Source organism: Astyanax mexicanus, chromosome 22 (assembly GCF_023375975.1).
Source record: "Astyanax mexicanus isolate ESR-SI-001 chromosome 22, AstMex3_surface, whole genome shotgun sequence".
NCBI lineage: Eukaryota > Metazoa > Chordata > Actinopteri > Characiformes > Acestrorhamphidae > Astyanax > Astyanax mexicanus.
The window spans coordinates 6,749,154-6,771,987 of record NC_064429.1 but is presented as its reverse complement, the minus strand read 5'-3'; the positions used below and the strand labels follow the sequence as shown (position 1 = coordinate 6,771,987).

Genomic DNA, 22,834 nt, shown 5'->3' with positions numbered 1-22,834 from the left:
TCAGATACAGCAGTGCTGCTGGAGTTTTTAAACACTGTGTTTAATCATCACTCACTGTCCTCCACTCTATTACACACTCCAACCTACAGCTCGGTAATACTGCATCAAAAAGAGTTCAAAAAGAGGCGGAGTCTGACTTCACATGTGTCAGAGGAGGCATGTGCTAGTCTTCAACCTCCTGGTTTGTTGGGGCATCACTAGTGATAGGGGGAGTCCTAATAAATGGGTTGGGTAATTGGCCTTGTCAATTGGGGAAATACATAAAAAAATATTATTAACACCATTACATATGGCCTCCAGATAAATATACATTAATAAATTCACGGTGAAGGCAAGAAACAGTCCACAAACAATATATTTTATTCAGATTCACCCATATTTTACAATCATTAACATTCCATATAAAGCTCACAGCCCATGGTGGTGGTAGCTTCACTGCTGGGTTTGGACGGTAAATAAAATGCATATAATTATGTTGTAGTTGTGGAGAACAGGGTTGTATTCACCATATCATTAAACTTCTCTACAATAAACCAAAATTTCACACAGAACCCTCCACTCTGATCCACTGTGTACATCTCAACCACAGAATTATCAAAAAAAAAAAAAAAAAAAACAGAAAAATCTGAGAAATTTACTAAATGTGTAAAAGTGTAGATATTTACTTTCATTAGATATTTACCCAGGGTTCCCTAGAACCGTAAAATGTGCTTTGCAAAATGTTGTGCTTTGACTCATCAAATAAATTGTGAATCCACTTATTAACTTACTCTAAAGTAACATTTACTTTTTTTTGCTAACAGTGTTAACTTTTCTATCTCACATCAGCTAGACGTTGACTATTCTGACTACTGCTCTAGCTGATGTTAGCTGGATGTTAACTACTGTAAAAAAAATGTGACCTGGATTACGACTCATTTAGCTGATTTCAGCTAGATGTTCTGGTGAATGTTATCTAGATAGTAACGACTCTGGCTAACGTTAACTAGATGTTTGATAAACTTTTTTTTAGCTGATTTTTAACTAAATGGTAAACTTCTGTTATTAAGATGTTACCTTTGCTATCTGGATTTTAACTACTCCAGGATTAACAACTGTGGCTAACGTTAGCTAAACGTTAGACACTAACAGCTTCTCTAGCTGCTGTTTTCCTAATAATACCTTCTCTGGCTGACATAAGAAAGACATTGACTTGTGTAGCTGATGTTAGCTGCATTTTAACTACTCCAGGGTTTTACTACTAGATGTTAACAGCTGTGGCTAATGTTAGCTAGACATTACGCAGATATTGATTAGATGTTCTCTAGCTGGATGTTATGCTTACTGGTCTAGTTGGATGGTATCTTCTCTAGCTGCTGTTACCTAGATGTTCCAGCTGATGTTAACTAGAGGTTAATTACTCTAGCTGATGTTATCTAGATGTTAACAACCCTTGCTAATGTTAGCTAGATGTTAAACCCTCTGACTGGTGTTAGACAGACGTTTACTTCTCTAGCTGATGTAAGCTGGATGTTAAACGTATCTAGATGTTCCAGCTGGTTAGCTAGATGTTAACAACTCTGGCTAATGATAGCTAGATGTTAACCACTCTAGCAGATGTTGGCTAGATGTTAACAACTCTGGCTAATGTTAGCTAGATGTTAAACTTTCAGGCTGATGCCTGTTGTCTTCAACAGCAACTTCTTTTGCTGATGTAAGCTGGACGTTAAACTTTTCTAGCTGCTGTAAGCTAGATGCTAACAACTCTGGCTAATGTAAGCTAGATGTTTACTCCTATGGCTGTTGTTAGATGGATGTTAATTTCTCTAGCTGATGTAAGATGGATGTTAAACTTATCTAGAGGCTGCTATCTAGACGTTCCAGCTGATATTAGATAGATGTTAGCAACTCTGGCTAATATTAGCTGAATGTTAGGTACTCTATCTGATGTTAGCCGGATTGTATCTCCTCTGACAGATGCTACCTGGATACAAACTAGCCAAGCAGTTCTTGGCTTGGTCTGTAATACTCAAGCTAATATAAACTAGATGTTATCTCATGTGGCTGGTGTTAAATAGATGTTAACTTCTCCGTCTAATGTAAGCTGGATGTTAAGACTTATCTAGCTGCTGTTTACCACACTTTATATTATTTTCCAGCCGATGTTGGCTAGATGTTAGCAACTCTGGCTAATGTTAGCTAAATGATAGGGGCTCTATCGGATGTTAGCCGGATGGTATCTCCTCTGGCTGATGCTACATGGATACCAACTACCCAAGCAGTTGTTGGCTTGGTGTTAGGTACTAAAGTTGATGTTAGCTAGATGTTAAAGACTTTAGCTGACGTCATCTTGGTGGCAAAATCTCTGGCTGAGATTTTCTGCATCCAGAAGCAGTAAAATACCTTTTTCCCCCTTAAAACTGAAATTTGGCTTCTTCCACAGAGGAGAAAAGAAACAAGGCCTACCTTTAAAAGCTCATGAGCTCGTCCAAAAATGATAAAAACCTACACTGATTTAATCTTCAGACTCAAAAAAAGCTGGATAATTACTGTGGCTTTTTCTAAAGGGTTTTCTCTGCAGGCTTATAAAAGGGAAATATATATTTTAAATATATATTTAAAGGCACTTGTTGAAAACTTGTTTCCATGTCATAAATATGGCATAAGATTACGGAAGACACAAACATTTGGAAAACATGGGGTCTACAAGACCGATGCTTTTAGCATCAGCAACTCGATTAAACCACCCAAATCATCCCTCATCGTGAATTTCACACTCTTAACTCTTCAGTCTCACAAACATCTACCTTTTCCAGAGCTTGAACAGCAGAAATGGCTTACGGTTCCTATCAGTCCAGTCCTGCAGATGGAGACGAGGTCGTAGTCGATGTGTAAACACTTTTATTTCGCTGTATTTTTTTATTTTTTTTAAGGAACGGAGGCAAAAGCAGCAGGGGGCGTCAACTAAGTACCATTTCATTGCATCACCAAGCTCAAATATCTGAACACGCAAAAAAAAAATACACTGGACAAGTTCCCAACCCCAGCCTCCACCTCCTGACATCCTGAACTTTCACAGCTGCATTAACAAACAGTTCAAGCCCTGGAGATTCGCGACCAGACGTCAGCCCCTCGGAGGCTCCTCGTCTCCAGTGGCGGTTAATGTGGAGCCACTACCGCTTTCAGGGCTTAAGCTGATAGCCACGACGATGATGAGGATCACGATGACAGCTGCAGAGATACCGGCTGCAATCAGCTTCCACTTCATGTTCTCCCACCTCTTCTTCTGCTTCACCTGCACTGCTGTCTTGCAGAAGACTTTACTCTGAAAACAGACAGAAACAAATCCATTAAATCTCTACTGGGCCTGCTTTAGTCTGATTTAGGCCCAGTCCCATTTCACCACTTATTCCTACCCCTTGGTTTTGCATATCCACCTGTCTTCCATCTTCACCATGTAGCCCTACCCCTTGGTTTTGCATATCAACCTGTCTCCAAAGGGTGATGTCGGTCAGAACAAGGTGTCTGTGAGCTGATGTATGGGGTCCAAGTTGCTGCGCTTTTCCCCCCGCTGTGATGCTACTTTAGAAGACATACGATAAATCCCTAATGTTAACTAGTTAATCAGCAGCAGTTAGGTTGCTGAACTTTAATGCTCCACTGATATAACTATATCTGTATCTGGGTTTCGCAGTTGTTCCAAGGGTAAAGGTTACATTGAAAAACAAGCAGTGAGGGTACAACAGAAAAAAGGGATTACTGTACAGTAAATTTAATTTAACCACTAAATTCAATTTAAATTTAGTGTTTTTTTATTATTTTAAAACATTCTCATTGAGCATTAATACTAAAGTCATCCAATCAATGAGGAAAAACATATGGCCATATAAAAGCAGAATGTGTTTTATATTTTAAATTCTTCGCAGATTCTTCAACAGTTTTGCACATCTTGGCTGGATTTTCTAAATAAGCTTTATGAGGTAGAGTCTCCTGGAATTCAGGCTTTCAGTTAACAGCTGTGCTGAACACATCAAGAGTTAACTACTTGAATTTCTTTGAAAGCATCAGTTGTAAAGTAGTGAAGAGGTAGAGTTACAGGTATACAGTGAATAGCTCTATTTGAGTAATGTTCTGAACTGAACTAAGTAAACAGTCGCTAAGACCATTAAAATGATGCGCTGATGAAACTGGCACTCATCAGGACCACCCCAGGAGAAGAAGAGCAAGAGTTTTCTCTCCTCTGTTGTACAGGATAAGTTCTTTACAGTTTCCAGCCTCCGAAACTGCAAGTTAACAGCTCCCCAGATAAGAGCACCTAAATACTTCACAGAGTATTTTGGTTTGTTGAACACTTTTAAGTTACTACATGATTCCTTATGTGCTCCTTCATAGTCTGGATCACTTCATTATTCATTTATTATGTAGATTTTTACTGGTACTTTATATAAATATACAATTCCACAATGCCATTTTCCCCACCATTATGCGCAGCCCTTTTAGATTAGGAGATACTGAAGATGTCGCAATACAACGTATTACATTAACCGTAACTGAACTCTGTCCTGGTGGTTTGGTTGTGGGGTTGTGTTTGTTTGTGTTTTGTCTCCAGTCGGGCAAGAGTTCTGTGGAATACGGGTTATATAACGTCTAAAGAGTGGTGTGGGAAGTAACTGACCTCTCTGCCCAAACACACAACAACACACACACACACACACGGTGAGATATTTGTTTCATTAATCTCACTGCTGAAGGAAATAGCTTTCTAAAATTAACCCCGTCAGCTAAAATCAGGATGTAAATTGTACATTCTCTTTCTTCTAAACCACACCTACAACGTATTAATAGACTCCAATATGACATTTCCTGCTGTTTCCCTGCGCACTGTGCGACCTTGGAGCCCTGGAAGCGGAGTTATCGCGCTGAGTAAAGTCTGCAGTGGCCAAAACTCATGATTAGTGTGTTTAGGGGGCTTCCTGATTTCCGTCCAGACAGCCCTAAAAACCAGGGCCCATGTCCGCCCGGACTTCACGGGCATACAAAACAAACAAGTGCCTTACATAAAGAAGAGCTAACAATAGAAAACCAAGAGAGACTAAACTAACTGTAGGAAAAATTCACTGGGTCAACTTTCATAACTTCTGTACGTCTGCAGATATATGCGCTGCAACACAGAATCTTCTCACTATATTTACTTTCTTGTTCCCACATCAGACAGCTCTGACCAATCAGAGGAGACTATGTGCTCGCATGGTTTCTTGATGTGTATTTTGTTGTGTTTAGGATTATGACTGTGTGAAAACAAACAGAGGGAGAAATGCTCCAACTAAACAAGGGGTGTCCAAACATTTTTGTTGGGGGCCAGAAGGAGAAATATATTTGAAGTCACAGGCCACAGACTCTGTAATAAAACATATAATTAAATATACCACTTTAAATAATACTTTTTTCCTGATTATTTCATTTACACACCATTTTACTTGACTAACTATCTTTATCTTTCACAGTGTTGTGTAAACTAAGATTTTTCAAATTGATGTTTCATTTCATGATGTCTCTTAATATTAAACTTCTTAATTACGGCAACTTTTAGACTCTTTGGCCCGTTTTTCTGCGTTAGAAATGCGCACTCTCTCCACTTTTAGACTCTTTGGCCCGTTTTTCTGCGCTAGAAATGCGCACTCTCTTCGCTTTTAGACTCTTTGGCCCGTTTTTCTGCGCTAGAAATGCGCACTCTCTTCGCTTTTAGACTCTTTGGCCCGTTTTTCTGAGCTAGAAATGCGCACCCTCTCCACTTTTAGACTCTTTGGCCCGTTTTTCTGCGCTAGAAATGCGCACTCTCTCTGCTTTTAGACTCTTTGCCCCGTTTTTATGCGCTAGAAATGAGCACTCTCTCTGCTTTTAGACTCTTTGCCCCGTTTTTCTGCGCTAGAAATGCGCACTCTCTTCGCTTTTAGACTCTTTGCCCCGTTTTTCTGCGCTAGAAATGCGCACTCTCTTCGCTTTTAGACTCTTTGGCCCGTTTTTCTGCGCTAGAAATGCGCACTCTCTTCGCTTTTAGACTCTTTGCCCCGTTTTTCTGCGCTAGAAATGCGCACTCTCTCTGCTTTTAGACTCTTTGCCCCGTTTTTATGCGCTAGAAATGAGCACTCTCTCCGCTTTTAGACTCTTTGGCCAACTTTCATTCTATTTCTAAAACACCTCGCGGGCCGCTCCAAAAAAGGAAACGGGCCGTAGTTTGGACACCCCTGAACTAAACAAACTCATATACTGATCTGGACCTTAGAAACTATATTATGTTGTTTATGATGCGAAAGAAAACATTCATAAAAACAACTGGAACCGACAAAGGACACAGGTCTCCGTCAACCTGTGAATTAGTATTCATGGCCCCACCCACCTTGGTTCGCGACCGCCCACAGGCAGCCCTAAACTCAGGCCGCTGCCCGGCTTCAGCTCTGCCTGTGGGCGGTCGTGAGCCGAAGTGGGCGGGGCCATGAATACAATTTCACGGGTTGACGTAGACACAGTGTTTTTAGATAATATACATATATAAACATATCATTTCCATTAGATATTTAACAAGTGTATCCTTCCTTCTTCAGAAACTGAAAATGTGAACTCTTTTAATTTCCTTTTTAAGTAGCTTGTGGCATCTTGTGGGATATAAATTGATCGTCCAAGTGGTCCAGGTCTGGAGGCAGAAAGCAGGCCTATACATTAAAGGGGTCATTTTAACCCTTTTTTTTATTTGTTTTAAAATGTCTAGTTGTGGTCTCTAGTATGAATGAATGTCCTGTGAACTGCTTTTTTTTTAATAATTTTATTTCATATTTTTCCCCATTTTCTCACATTTTGGTTATCCAATTGTTCCACCCCTTTGTGTGTCCCCATCACCAGTGGCACCTGCGACTCTTGGAGGATGCGGACGGGCACACGCCTCCTCCGACACGTGTGAAGTCAATCATTTTTTACATCAATTTTGAGCTGCTGCTGATGAATCATTGGAGGAAAGCACAGCGGCTAGGCTCCGATACATCAGCTCACAGACGCCTCGTTCCACCCGGCACCACCTTAAAGCATGATGGGGAGAGAGCGCCATCTACCCACCCGGAGGGAGCAGGGCCAATTGTGCTCCCTCTGAGCGCCGGCAGCTGATGCAAAAGCTGCATGAGCGGGGGTTCGAACCTGCGACCTCCCGCTCATAGTGGCAGCGCTTTAGACCGCTAGACCACTCGGCGCCTTTAGTTTTTCTTTAACCAGTGATCCAGTATAACAGTGTTTTAGCCTGTTGGAGGAGTTATTATGTGGATGTGTTTTTCCTGATCAACTCGTTTTTCTGAATATTTTCTTTTACTAGATACTGCAGACAGTGGAGGTTGAGGAAGAGTTTCATCATGTGCAGCATCATAAACAACTCAGAGAGACCTACTGTATTTCACAACAAATAAGAAAAAGTGTATTATTATATTGTACTGTAGCAATTAGCAAGCACATCTCTGCATCTCTCTAATCAGGTCCAGTCTGGAGGTGTGGCTTCACCTTTTTCTCCAGCTCGTCGGCTCTGTTCTCCAGCTCGCCCAGCTTGCCCTCTCGTTCCCGGGCCTTGTTCATATTGTCCAGCATGATGATCTTCACCTCATCCACGTCCTCCCTGGCCTGCTTCAGCCGGCTCTCCCCGTTCTCCTGCACACAACAGCACAGCAGTTAACCTCAGGAAAAACACAGGGTCAGCACCGGGTTTGCGCATGGGGTTTGGCTGCTGGGAAGGAGACAGGATGGTGAAATGGGACAGGACCCGAGAGCAGGTCAGGGGGTGGAGAAGCAGAGAATAGGGCAGGACCCCAAACAGGTAAAGAACAGGAAACACCTGAATTGACCAAGAAAATACAGATACAGATTAGCATAAATCTTTATACGACATATGACATTTCACCTCTGTGCTTAACCCTTGTGTGGTGTTCGGGTCTGTGGGATCCGTTTTCATTTTTCATCAAATGATACTAAAAAAATATTTTTTCTAACTCAAACTCATTGGCATTGGCTCATTTTTTGTGAAAAACATATATCAAAACACATTTTCAATAAACACACACTGTACACCCCCCCCCCCCCCCACACACATTTATATTACATACAGTATGTTTGGCCAAGGGCTAATAAACATTGCTTCATTTGTAAATTTGAAACTAAACTAATTTTCTACTCATATCTTGAGTTTAATTCATTTTCTTTTACATTTTATTAAAAAACTAATAAAAAAAGAGTAGCACTTTCTGAAAGAACTGTAACATAAGAAAGGTAAAGGGCAAATATTAACCATGTAAGCTGTTTATATTGCTTGCAATTTAGGTGAAGCGAGCATGTGTAAAGCATTTTAATGTAGAATTGCTTAATTTTGCTGAATTAAATACAAGTAACAAAGTAAACGAGTAACAAAAATATGAACATCACACAAGGGTTAAATATACAGAATTTTTTAAATTGTAAATTAATATTTAAGACTATATTAAAGCTACACAGGAACAAATTTAGAATTATTTATTAAACAAAAAGTATTAAACAAACCATAATATGTTTTATAACAGCACTTTAGATTCTTCCAAGTATCACATTTATATTAGAGGACAGATCTGCACACTCTTGGTGAGATTTTAATCTCAGTGTCTTCATGAGGGAGAGTCACCTGGAATAGTTTTCTCTAGTGTCTTGAAGGAAGCAGTTCCTGGAGGTGCTGAACAAGAGCTGCTGCTTTTCCTTCGTTGTCAAAGAATGCCTCATGCCTCCAAAACTTATGAACATCAGCTTTAAGTACTGCCTGAACTAGTTGACACTATTAAATTTGAATTAGATTTTATAAATATTGCCTTTGCTATGGAGTAAATGCAGTGTGTTTGTGAATGAGGAGGGCGCTGGTTGGAGGGGAAGTTTAGCACAGGACTTCCTATTACTTCACTTCCTCAAGTTTTTGTCAAGGATGACACGACGGTGGTGGGTCTCATCAGCAACAACGATGAGTCACACTACAGGAGCGAGGTGAGCCGCCTGGCCTCCTGGTGCAAACACAACAATCTCTCTCTGAACACAGAGAAGACTAAGGAGATTGTTGTGGACTTCAGGAGAACTCACACACAGCACACTCCTCTGTCCATCAACGGAACTGCTGTGGAGAGGGTGAGCAGCACCAAGTTCCTGGGTGTGCACGTCACAGAGGACCTCTCCTGGAGCACCAACTCAGCGTCACTGGCCAGGAAGGCAAATCAGCGTCTCTACTTTCTCCGCAAGCTGAGAAGAGCTGGAGCCCCCACCCCCATCATGACCACCTTCTACAGAGGGGCCATCGAGAGCATACTGACCAGCTGTTTCACCTTGTGGTACGGGGCCTGCACAGCATCCTGCCGCAGGACCCTCCAGCGCATCGTGAGAGCAGCTGAGAAGATTGTTGGCACCTCTCTCCCCTCCCTTCAGGACTTGTACAGCTCTCGCTTCACACGGAAAGCCCTCCGTCTGGCAGGAGATCCCTCTCACCCACTACACAGCTTCTTCAGCCTGCTGCCATCAGGGAGGAGACTGCGGAGTCTCAGGGCGAGGACCAGCAGACTGCGAGACAGCCCCATCCATCAGGCTGTGAGGATGCTGAACTCTCTTCCTGCTCTACCCCCCATCCCAATCCTGCCCCCAGCACACACTCACTCAGCATCCTGAACCCCCCCACTAATAAAGTACTGAAACTCTGCACTACAATGCACAAAGTACTGGTCCCTTCCAAACGGACTTGCACTACACAACACCTGCACTACTGATATACTTGCACTGTCTATACGCACTTTAATTCCACTTAATTAAACTGTGAACTTTAAGGACTTACACACCCATTCACTTTACCAGCCTTAAGCTATATACCATATACCCTATTTGCACTACTGTTATTTACTATTTTTACTGTCATTCCATCTCAATCACCATCAATATTGCACTATTGTCTTACGTATGTTTATTGTGTCTTGCTGTATTGAACATATAGTGTCTCCCACTCTTTTATATTATAATTATATATCTATTTTTTACTTATTTACTTATATTTATATATCTATTTCTCCCCCACACCACTGCACCTTGTTTTTGTCTCATGTATGTCTATTTCTGTCCCTGCTGTATTGTACACATAGTGTCTCCCATTCTCTTTTATTAGTGTGATTGCAGTAATGCAATCACAGTATTGATCTTCTTAAGTCTGTTTCTTATTATTATTATTCCACCTGTTTTTTGTCCGGTTAACTAGTGCCGCAGTTTTCGAAATATCGACTTCGTTCAAAAGAGAAAACGTGCGTCCATATCGGGAATGGTGTGCTTGTATACAGCTTTCCGATCGGACTTACGTTTTTCGTAAAAACTTCGTAAGTACGCGTTTTTTTGCCCATTGAAAATGAATGGGCAGAACTTTGCACGCCCGTGGACGTCGCAATTTTTGAAATACGAAGATGAAACCAATTGAGGACCTGTAGAACTTATTGAGCTCTTTCCGTAAATATGCGTTACGAAAAGTTACGACGTACGGATTTCGTACGATTGTCGTACGAAGTGGCCCCATTGGAATGAATGGGGCCAATCGGAGGACGGCAGCTAGATCGAAGGACAGTTAGCTAGAACTCCAGTACTGTGAGTGTATGGAGCAGCTATGGGATAAAACAGCATTAGGTCAAAAGTTTGGACACCCCGGCCCCCCCAGTACTGTGTGTAATGGAACCATGGGTCAAAAGTTTGGACACCCCGGCCCCCCAGTACTGTGTGTAATGGAGCCATGGGTCAAAAGTTTGGACACCCCGGCCCCCCAGTACTGTGTGTAATGGAGCCACGGGTCAAAAGTTTGGACACCCCCGAACGGCCAGAGCAACCTAGCGTGCATAGCTGATTGATGTATTTGCACGTTGCGTAGCAACGTGCAAACACCATTTAATCTAATTTATGCATATAAATCACCTAGCAACCACCTAGAAACACCATAGCAACCACCCCGGATACCATAGCAACACCTTAGCAACCGCCTAGCAACCACCTTGCAACACCTTAGCAACCATCCCGGATACCATAGCAACACCTTAGCAACCGCCTAGCAACACCCTAGCAACCACCTAGCAACACCTTAGCAACCACCCTGGATACCATAGCAACACCTTAGCAACCGCCTGGCAACACCTTAGCAACCACCTAGCAACCACCTAGCAACACCTTAGCAACCACCCCGGATACCATAGCAACACCTTAGCAACCGCCTAGCAACACCTTAGCAACCACCTACCAACCACTTAGCAACACCTTAGCAACCACCCCGGATACCATAGCAACACCTTAGCAACCGCCTAGCAACACCCTAGCAACCACCTAGCAACCACCTAGCAACACCTTAGCAACCACCCCGGATACCATAGCAACACCTTAGCAACCGCCTAGCAACACCCTAGCAACCACCTAGCAACCACCTAGCAACACCTTAGCAACCACCCCAAATACCATAGCAACACCTTAGCAACCGCCTAGCAACACCTTAGCAACCGCCTAGCAACACCTTAGCAACCACCTAGCAACCACCTAGCAACACCTTAGCAGCCACCCCGGATACCATAGCAACACCTTAGCAACCGCCTAGCAACACCCTAGCAACCACCTAGCAACACCTTAGCAACCACCCCGGATACCATAGCAACACCTTAGCAACCACCTAGCAACACCTTAGCAACCACCTAGCAACCACCTAGCAACCACCTAGCAACACCTTAGCAACCACCCCAAATACCATAGCAGCACCTTAGCAACCGCCTAGCAACACCTTAGCAACCGCCTAGCAACACCTTAGCAACCACCTAGCAACCACCTAGCAACACCTTAGCAACCACCACGGATACCATAGCAACACCTTAGCAACCGCCTAGCAACCACCTAGCAACCACCTAGCAACACCTTAGCAACCACCCCGGATACCATAGCAACACCTTAGCAACCACCTAGCAACACCTTAGCAACCACCTAGCAACACCATAGCAGATACCAGCCAGCACTGCAATCACACTCGCAGTTTCTGTAGGAACTGCAATCTAGTTATCTATTATCTGTACTTGCTGTAAAATTGGGAAGGAGAGTAACGTAATTTCAATTCTCTGTATGTCCTGTACATATGCAGTATTGACAATAAAACTACTTGACTTGACTTGACTTGACTTGACTATCCCATGGTGCACCACTGGTCCATTCTACGAGCTTGACTTGCAGGTTATTACAGTAATTAATGTTCTAAATCTGTGTTTGATTACTAACTGTTTCCATGCCACATGCCATGTGGTTACTGTTACGCAGTTACGAGTTCTGGTAGGTATGTGAAGTTCTTGCCAACACGCAGCCCTAATTTTCCTCACTGTCTTTTTTTTGGAATCTAACAAGATTTTGGTGAAATTATGACTTACTGTAATATTGTGTTTTTTTTATCCTTTCTGAAACATTTTGTCTACATTTAATTATTTTTTTTAATTTGGCATATTTTGTTTAAATCATTACTGACTATTGAAAATTTAGCTGGCTTCGAGTGGTCCAGCAGGCTAAGCGCTGCCACTATGATCAGGAGATCGCTGGTTCGAATCCTGTTCATGTAGCTTGCCATCAGCTGCTGGAGCCCTGAGAGGGCACAACTGGCCTTGCTCTCTCTGGGTGGGTACAGTAGATGTCGATCTCTCTTTCCTCATCACTTCTGGGGTGATGTGGATCAGCACAAGGCTGCATCTGTGAGCTGATGTATCAGAACAGAATGGCTGCGCTACTCGGTAATGCAGCATCAGCAGCAGTTTAAAAAGAGGCGGAGTCTGACTTCACATGTATCGGAGAAGGCGTTTGCTAGTCTTCACCCTCTTGGTGTTGGGGCACTAGTGATAGAGGGAGTCATAATGAGTGGGTTTGGTAGTTGGTCATGTAAATTGGGGAGAAAAGCAAAAAAATGAAATAAAATTATATAAAAAATGTAAATTTTTCCTTTTGTCTGATTTAATTGCTTTTTTACTTTTTTATTTTTACATTAAAAGTTTTAGTTTTATTGCCAGCAATAACTGTAGCTTACACACAAGTGCAGGTGAACATTTAAAGGGCTTTTTTTGCTAGTTGTGGGTTAGTGTTTGCATGCAGAAAGACCACAATGCTCACATCTCCATCCCGACTACAAAACAAGCAGAAGTGCAGAGAGGTGCTTTAAGTAAATGCTGATTGGCTGTTCGGTTTGGGTTGAAAGGCATGAGATCATTATGGAACAACTGCAGTCAAACCTGTACCAGAAAAACCACAGAATCGAAACTGGAACTGTTCACAAGCATATGCACGAGCTATTATATCAGGAGTAGTACTACTAAACTACTAAACTACTACTATTTTAGTTTTTTTTTTTTTACAAAGTTTCTAAGCTCATGTGACATTTAAAAAGCATGTTTAAAAGCAAGTCCACTAATTACTTTGGTTTTCTCTCAAGAAAGTCTTTATTTTAAGGAAATGGTTAACTGCATGTTTCAATAATTGATATTTATGACCAAACAAAATCACTATATATGAACGCACATTGTATTTTTCTAAAAGATGCAAAGCCATTTTTGTCTTATGACGAAGACCCTACCTTGAAATTGATCAAATGTATTATCATGTATTTTTTTTTAAACAAATGGATAAATAATAAACTAAACAGGTTTTGAAAAAGGGGTTTACCTTAATTAATATTCACATTAATAAATCAATAAGCCAGGGAACAATACTCACTCTGTGTAGACATGACACACTCCTGTTACTGGCACTCACTCCTGTTACTTTTTATGCTTTGAGTAACATGACTGAAAGTAACAGGAATTAGTTTTTAGCATAGATTTAGCCAAAACATTAAAAATAGCTAAACGGCATCTATGCTAATCATGACATTATGCTCTACAATAAAATGTATTTTAAAGTCAACAACCTGCATGTGTCCCTCCACCTTGAAAAGGCTTTTATCAATTAAATACACTTATTGACATCGAATATTTTGACAACACACTCCCTGGATTGAAGTTATGCATTCAGTTTTATATTGTATATATATATATATACTGACGCCATCTTTACATCTAACATTTAGTTTAGATGTAAAGATGGCGTCAGTGGGTCATCAGTGGTTATCAGTGCTGTACTCTGTGTTGTATCCAATCAATGTTCTGACTGGAAAAATATGTTTTAGTACAGAGATGGCATGCACCAGCTATTGCTTCCTCTACTTAACGTAGGATAACCATGCCCTACTGCAGGGGTCGGCAATTAAGTTTGGCTGCAGAACAGATATTTTCCAAGTCATTACGGGGCGGGCCATAAAAAAAATTCTGATTTGGAAAATGAAGTGTAATGGGATGGAGTGCTACAGACTAGTAGCTCTCCAGCCCAGAGGGTTGTTGAACCCAATTGCAGAACAGATGAATTCAAAGCAGGTAAACCCAAGAAGAAAGAAAGAGTCGCGGTTCAATACACTACCAATGCCCTGGCTAGTAAATTGGGACACAGCCGGGAAAAAACGCCCTTATAAGGAGATAGGGAGCCCAAGAACAGGCGGAAAAACGAGAACGGCGTAAACTAAAGTCACGCCGAGCGCGACAGAGAGATAGGGGAGGAATATAAACAAAAGCTCACCAGAGATTTTTTCATTATCGTTCTTTATAACTCAAAAAAACTCACGGGCCAGACGTTTCATGCCCGCTGCCCACCTATTGCTCTACTGATTCCACTTCTCAGGCTCTTATGTTGACTTCAAATTCCTGACTGAAGCTCAACGCAACAAACAAAGCGATGCAGTTCATAACGTAACTTAAATACTCCTTTTGTAAAGAACCTGATTACACAGTTACAACCAAACACTAAAAACGCTCGCACTCTTAGGGGTTAACATTGTTTCAGAGAAGCAGCTTCAGGGGTTTAATGTGCACCCTGGGAACAGATCACATCTGTGCGACTTACAAACAACCAAACAACACATTTCTTTTGCGTCACATTGGACACATTGTGTCTCTAGATATGTACGAACTTTTACCCCAAAATTCGAGCTCCAAATACACAGATGCACTGTGTGTCCCCACCCCCACCCCCCCTCAGTCATATGATAACACCAGCACAGGACAGACCAGCACAAGTCACATGAAGCTACTACGGCTTTTTAAATGAGATTTTCCAGTGTAAACATAATGTATCTAAAAGGTCAGAGAATAATAATCCAATTCTCTTATATCAGCTAGAATCACGCTGAGCAATGAGGGAGAGGGAGGGTCATCATACTCATCATCAAGCCCCCTTGAAGTCCCAACTAGGCTTTACTTGGGAAAAGGAACTAAGAGCATTAAAAGTATGTTCAAATTAGGTAAAGAACATGAAAAGTACATTTTCGATTTAATATACTTGAACTCTGAAGCTACATGAAGTTTGGAGGTGTGTAGTGATGATCTAATCTGAAGCTACATGAAGTTTGGAGGTGTGTAGTGATGATCTAATCTGAAGCTACATGAAGTTTGGAGGTGTGTAGTGAGGAACTGTTCTGAAGCTACATGATGTTTGGAGTGTGTGTAGTGATGATCTAATCTGAAGCTACATGAAGTTTGGAGGTGTGTAGTGATGAACTAATCTGAAGCTACATGAAGTTTGGAGGTGTGTAGTGATGATCTAATCTGAAGCTACATGAAGTTTGGAGGTGTGTAGTGATGAACTCTGAAGCTACATGAAGTTTGGAGGTGTGTAGTGAGGAACTGTTCTGAAGCTACATGATGTTTGGAGGTGTGTAGTGATGAACTGTTCTGAAGCCACATGAAGTTTGGAGGTGTGTAGTGATTGGTGTAGTGACTCTGTAGAAAGTTGGTGAACTCTGTGCACTATGCTCCTCAGCATCCGCTGACCCCGCTCTGTTATTTTATACTGACAGAGCACAGAGTCGCTGTTGTTCTCAGTCTCTTCCACTGTGTTATAATATCACTGACAGTTGGCTGTGGAATATGTAGTAGTGAGTAGTGAAATTTCCCGGCTAGACTTGTTGCTGAGCTCCTGAGAGTCTGAGACCCATTCTTTCACTAATGTTTGTAGAAGCAGTCTGCATTGGAACATCAAAATCAATCATCTGGATGGGTGAAGGGATACTTGTGGCAATACTTTGGCATATTTTATAGCATATTCTAAAGAGCATATGAGTGCAGGGGTGTTCAGACGATCACACTGAGCATAATAACTACAGGGTAACTCATTTAGATGTAGAACTGGATCTGCATTTCATCAAGAAGCATGGTCCCGGTTCAAAACAACTCGAAACAACTTAAGAATACTAATGAATGGTTTCATTATAGTACCATGGCGCTCACTCAATTCCCTAAAGAGTGAAACAGAGCTTTAGCTGCATTAGAAGAACATCAGCGTGGATCTGCTGGCTCGTAGGCTTAAAGAGTGCAGTTCTGGAGAGTTCTGGCTGCAGTAAACTAGGGGAATGTGATTCTGGAAGGCTGCCCCTTCATTCTTTCTGCTTTCTCCCTGCGGCTCTCTCTGCCCAGCCCAGCTGAACAACAGACAGAGCGGGCCGGGCTCATCCGTGCCTTCCGGACCAACAGGCCACCGCTGTGACAACGGGGGCATTGTGACGGACAGAGGGTCCGGATTCTGAAACGCACGCATTTAAAGATGCTGATCTCCTCCGGACTCGTCAGCCCTCTGCCAAACAAAGACACACGTATATCACACAGCCCTGACCTCCATGCCTCCGACCCGTCCCCCCCCCCACCCCCCGTCCCGGCGCTGGGGGAGGAAGCCGGGGGTCCAGGAGTCACGGCCGCGGTGACGGGCGACCTGTGAGAGCCGGGAAACTGTCAGCCAGGAGATGAACAGACATCCCCGCAAACTTGACTCATTTTTCATACTTATAAACAGCACAAGCCTGCGAGGCACAATAACAGGAAACAGCCACAGGTGAGCGTAACCACGCCGACAGCCCCTGCCCACGATTACAGTTACAGACAAACAGAGATAAAACCTGTGAACAATCTATTCATTCATTCATTCATTAATTCTACTATAACATCACAAATAAGTAGATTTATAATGATTGTGAAATCATAAATCCAAAGTTTATCCTGCCAGATCTTACTGTAACATCATACATCCAAAGTTTGGCCTACTACATTCTATTATGACATCATAAATCCAAAGTTTGGTCTGTTAGATTCCATTATGATATCATAATTCCAAAGTTGTGCATACTAGATTCTATTGTGACATCATAAATCCAAAGTTTGGCCTACTAGATTCTATTATGATATCATAAATCCAAAATTGCACCTTCGAGATTCTATTGTGACATAAGAAATCCAATGTTTGGCCTGCAAAATTTTACTGTAACATGATAAATCCAAAGTTTGCTTACTAAATTCAATTGTGACATCATACATTCTAAATTTGGCCTGTCAGAATCCATTATGACAGCATAAATCCAAAGTTGCCCCTGCCAGATTCAATTATGATATCATAAATCCAAAGTTTAGCCTGCCAAATCTTACTGTAACATCATAATTCCAAAGTATGGCCAGCTAGATTCTATTGTGACATCATAATTCCAAAGTTTGTCCTGGAATATTGTATTGAGACTTCATAAATCAAACGTTTGGCCTACTAGTTTCTATTATACATTAAAAATCTAAAGTTTGGTATACTAGACTCTATTATGATAGCATAAATTAAAAGTTTGGCCTAGCAGGTCATACTGTGACATCATAAATAAATACTGCAGATGTGATCATACTGTAAACGAGTTCATTTGAATGAATTCAGGAATTCCCATTTGCGTACAGGAACTCAACCCGATTACGAAGAGCTCTTCATAGAGTCTGACCAATTCCATAATATTAGCCTTCATTCTTCCTACATTCTAACAATACTGAATGCACTGGCTGTGTGAATGAGCAATGAGTAACGGCAGGAAGTGGCTTTTCATCACTTCCTTCTGGAGCCTCCTTCCTTCCTCTCTGCTGTCCTCTCTTATTCCTGTTTTTCCTTTTCCTTTATAAAGCTCTGGGAGAACCGGGAATTTCCTAAGAGCAGAGCAAACTCTTTTACATTACATCTTTCATAATCTATTTAATATCACATAATTTAATTATTTTGTTCTTCAAAGACGTTATAGTTACATTATTTCTTTCATAATTCCATTCCAATTCCAAATATTTTGATTCTACAGTTTGTGTATTCCATCTTTCACAATTCCATTATTATCTCAGGATTCTTTTCATAATCCCACAATCCCACATTATCCCACAAATTCATATTTTATATCTCTCACTGACAGTAATTCAAAGTCAGAATTCCATTGTCACTTTGTCTTCTGTGGACAATATTATTATCTCATTATTATTTTCTTAATTTACTTTTTTTTTTTTAAATAATCTTACTGCATTTTAATCCTTTCATATTTCGGTATAACGAGATCAGAATTTTACTGTTATGTTGCCTTTCACATACAATATTAGTCCAGTATTCTTCTCATAATTCATAAATCTTTTCACACGATAATATTCAAACCTCATTCTTATTTTCATCATTTAAATAATCTGAGTTCATAGTTTTGTGTGTTTCAATGACATTATAATATTTCCATGATATATTTAAGATTTCAATTATCTCATAATTTAAGTTTGTGTCATCTACTGACATTACTATTGGTAACACTTTACTTGGATGGTGCATTTTATGGCTTTGTTGATGCTCAACTGACATTCAACTAACACTGAATTGAATGTCCATTAAATTGAACTTAACCCTATGTTGAATGTAAATGATTCAAAATAGAACCTAACTCTACACCTAACCCTAACCTTAACCCTTAATCAACCATAAAATCAAACCCTACACCTAACCCTTACCCTAACCTTAACCTAAGCTTAAAATCTAACCCTAACCCCAATCCTAAAATATTAAGATTAGCGTTTGGGTCAGAATTGAATGTAGGGTTATATTCAATAGAGAATCATTTACTTTCATCTTTCAGTTCATTTGCATTTAATAGACATGTAGTTGAATGTTAGTTGAATGTCAGTTGAGCATCAAAGAGGCCATCAAATGGACCATCCAAGTAAAGTGTTACCTTACTATTCCATTACTACCACACATATTCCCATTCACAAAATTCAGTGTTTCCATTTTCAATGATATTTTGTCTTACTTCTGTAATATTTTATAATTACACTACTATGATCACGTCATTTAATTATTATAATATCTTCAACAGCCAATAATACACCTTTCATAATTCAATTACTATTTAAGAATTCCAGTGTAATGTCATCATCTACATTAGTCCTATAATTTTATCAATATGCAAAAAAATTCTACAGATTGTTGTGTTCTGTATGCATTATTTTCTTATTCACATGAATCAATGTTTATCTTATTTATAGTTAATTTGTTTTAAATACATTACATTTAATTATATTCTATTTCTTTAAACCATTTTTAGTCATATAATTATTCCAGAGATCATTCCTTATTCGCCAAATTTGTATATGAACAACACACATATGTGTGTGTGTGTATTTGGGTGTGTGTATGTGTGTGTGTGTGTATTTGGGTGTGTGTGTGGTGTAGATAGATAAGACTTACTGAGCCTTGTGCAAGGCTGCCGTTTAATTTGAGACATGTGCAGAAGGCCTGGGTTAACCTGTAAGACTATATAGTGGCTTGCAAAAGTATTCATACCCCTTAAAACTTATGCATGATACATGGTTTTCAAAATATGTATCAAATAAATATGCAAAAGCAGTTTTACTTTTTTGACACACATAGAGCTTTTGATTTAAGCCAAAAAATATCAGAACAGGTGCATTAATACAGCACGACTCGATTTACTAATTTGTTGTTCAAATGTTGACATTTTAACAGTGAATCAACATAATGTCCTCAACCTTCTGCCTTTTGAATCAGCATTTTACATTTCATCACCATATAATTTGATTAAAAAGTGGTTTACTTGTGTTTGCAGTAACTGCTTTTTAATTTGGCACCAATTCTTCACCATTACCTGGACGTATGTTTATGTTCTATTGTTTTATTTAGCTTTACGACAGTGATGCAAGTTTATGGTCCATAGAATGTTCTTTTAGATACTTGTAGTAATAAAAGCTTTTTTGTTTCTAAAGTTTGCTTGTACAGTTCCTACTTCTCTGAGATGTAAATTCAGAGTGTGAGCTTTGGTTTATTAAAGGTTAAACGTATGACATTGAAAAAATGTTGCCATATCACTTTCTAAAAAAAAATCAATCAAAACACCAAATTTAACCATAACATCAACATTCATTCAAAGTTGAAATTCCAGCTGGGACAGGTGTATTTATACTGAGACTTATTTACACACAGCTGAAGAACTCTATAAACGATTTAAGTGACTTCTTTAGTAAGTTTATTTAGGTGTTTTAGAGTAAAGGGGGATGAATACTTTTGCACTTCAGATTTTTTTTTGAATAAACTTTTGAAAACCGTTGGTTTATCACTTAAAATCTTAATAAAATGCACTTAAACTCAAGGTTGTAAGGGTGACACAATGTAAAAAACGTTTAAAGATCAGATAATAGATTCAGATTTCTCAGTCCTGGGAAGATTTTCAGTGTTTTTCCAGCTGATCCACGACCTAGACGATAAAAAGCTCACTGCTGAGTGAGAGATGGAGGGTTAAAAAAGAAGAAAAGTAGTGAAAGATGAAGGAGAGAGAGTCTACAGGATCAGGGCTCAGAAACACTGATAAATAAACATAAACTGCAGCAGATAAATCAGGTTAAAGATTAACTGAAGCAGGAGAGCAGCTGAACTCACTCACCATGTTTATCCCGGTGTCTCTCTCTCTCTGTCCCTGTGTGTCTGTGTTCTCTTAACGCAGAGCTGTCTCTCTCTCTCTGTCACACACACACACACACTTCTCTACAGCTTCAGGAATAGAACAGCAGAAGCTCCACAGTCTCTCCGCGCGCAGATTCCTCTTCAGGACAGTGACGGTTCAGGGTGAATCCTCTCCAGCTGCTTCTTTACTGAAGGTTATAACTTTCTGCGTGTTGTTTTGTCTGTCACTGACTCTCTCCAGCCGCACGACACTCGCTTTTATTTCACACCCTTATTTAGGCAGGCCTCGCTCCTTGCTGCGCTGCGATTGGTTAATTTTTCATGTTCTTACAAAGTCCGGAGTGAACAGCCAATGCTGGGGCAGAAGGGCGGGGCTTGGACAGGAAAACGGGCGAAAAAGCTGGGGGGAAAAAAAACCCTCTATGCCAACAAACTATCTTTATGTTATTTATTAATTTAATTTAATTTATTTTTAATATAATGTTACAAGGCATTTCTACGTCCTGTACAATGAGGCATAAACGAGGATCATAACTAAAAATATGTATATGTGCAAATTTTCACTTTACTTTAAAAACATTGACAGACCAATTACTACACACTGGATTATACAGATCTGGGTAAAAAGGAAACTTATTGAAGAGATAAATAAAATAATAAAAAAAGCCTGGGGACTGTTTATGATCAATTATTTTTTTTTTTTATTTAATAAATTATAAATATATATATATTATTTTATATATGTTTTATTTTAGATTCTGTTTGTATTACAAAAACTCATAAATTCAAGATTTAATTAAACAGTAATACATCCGTTTTGTAATATTTTCCTGTTGTATAAACAAATATTTCCTGTTTTTTGTATTTATTTTTTTTACTTGTCACGTGTGTAGACATAACGCTAAAATGTATTATTATCAATATTTACACACACACACACACACACACACACACACACACACACACACACACACACAGAAACACACACACACACACACATACACACATATACATACATACAGCTCTTGAAAAAAAATAAGAGACCACTTAAAAATAAGTAGTTATTCAAGAGGAAGATGGATGATCACAAGCCATTAAAACAAGCTGAACTGCTTACATTTTTGCACCAGGAGTAAAGGCATAAAATTATCCAAAAGCAGTGTGTAAGACTTGTGGAGGAGAACATGCCAAGATATATGAAAACTGTGATTAAAAACATGTTATTCCAGCAAATATTGATTTCTGAACACTAAAACTTTATGAATATGAACTTGTTTTTTTTTTTTTTTTTTTGCATTATTTGAGGTCTGAAAGCTCTGCATCTTTTTAGTTATTTTAGCAGTTTCTCATTTTTTGCAAATAAATGCTTTAAATGACAATATTTTTATTTGGAACATTTTGGGAGAAATATGTTTTGTAGTTTATTGAATAAAACAACAATGTTTACTCAAAAATAAACCTATAAATAGCAAAATCAGAGAAACTGAAGGTTTCTTTTTTCAGAGCTGAGCTGTATATACAGGTGCTGGTCAATGAATTAGAATAATTTGAAATAGTGCAATCATGAAATTCTTTGAATGCATTTTTTGTGCAGAAAGCAAATCAGGTGTTCACCGCACCTGTCCTACTCGTTAGACTAATCACAGAACTCGTTACCTGGAAAAAAATTTGCTCAGCTGAGCTTTCCAAAAGGCCCATTTAGGCCATTTAACTGTGACACTGTTGTTTTATTGAATTAGAATAATGGAGAAACAGTTTCATTGAATTAGAATAATTTTTATTATAATTACAATCATCACTTTCTCAGTATTTTGTGGCTGCCCCCTTGGCTTGTATGACTGCCTGAAGTGTCCGCGGCATCGATTTGACCAGCTTGTCGCAAGTTTCCGCACTCACAGCTTCCCAGGCAGTGGCGATGTTCTGCTTCAGTTGGTCCAGCGTAGTAGGCTTTCTGTCGCGAATT

General features: G+C 39.9%; 1 protein-coding gene across 1 annotated transcript; it reads right to left on the bottom strand.

Annotated features, from left to right (window-relative positions):
• Positions 1–337: 337 nt before the first annotated feature.
• On the bottom strand, positions 338–21,123 carry vamp5 (vesicle-associated membrane protein 5). Its single transcript, XM_007237818.4, has 3 exons — positions 20,852–21,123; positions 7,519–7,662; positions 338–3,304 (listed from the first exon to the last, which is right to left on the bottom strand). The coding sequence occupies exons 1-3, from the start codon at positions 20,852–20,854 to the stop codon at positions 3,104–3,106; spliced, it is 348 nt and encodes a 115-aa protein (XP_007237880.3). The 5' UTR covers positions 20,855–21,123; the 3' UTR covers positions 338–3,103.
• Positions 21,124–22,834: the final 1,711 nt, after the last annotated feature.

What these genes read in the sequence shown, in the direction of transcription:
- vamp5 (XM_007237818.4), bottom strand. An exon ending in CCGACGAGCTGGAGAAAAAG is followed by an intron (nt 3,305 to 7,518) that starts GTGAAGCCACAC and finishes GTCTGTTTTCAG; the next exon opens with AGTAAAGTCTTCTGCAAGAC.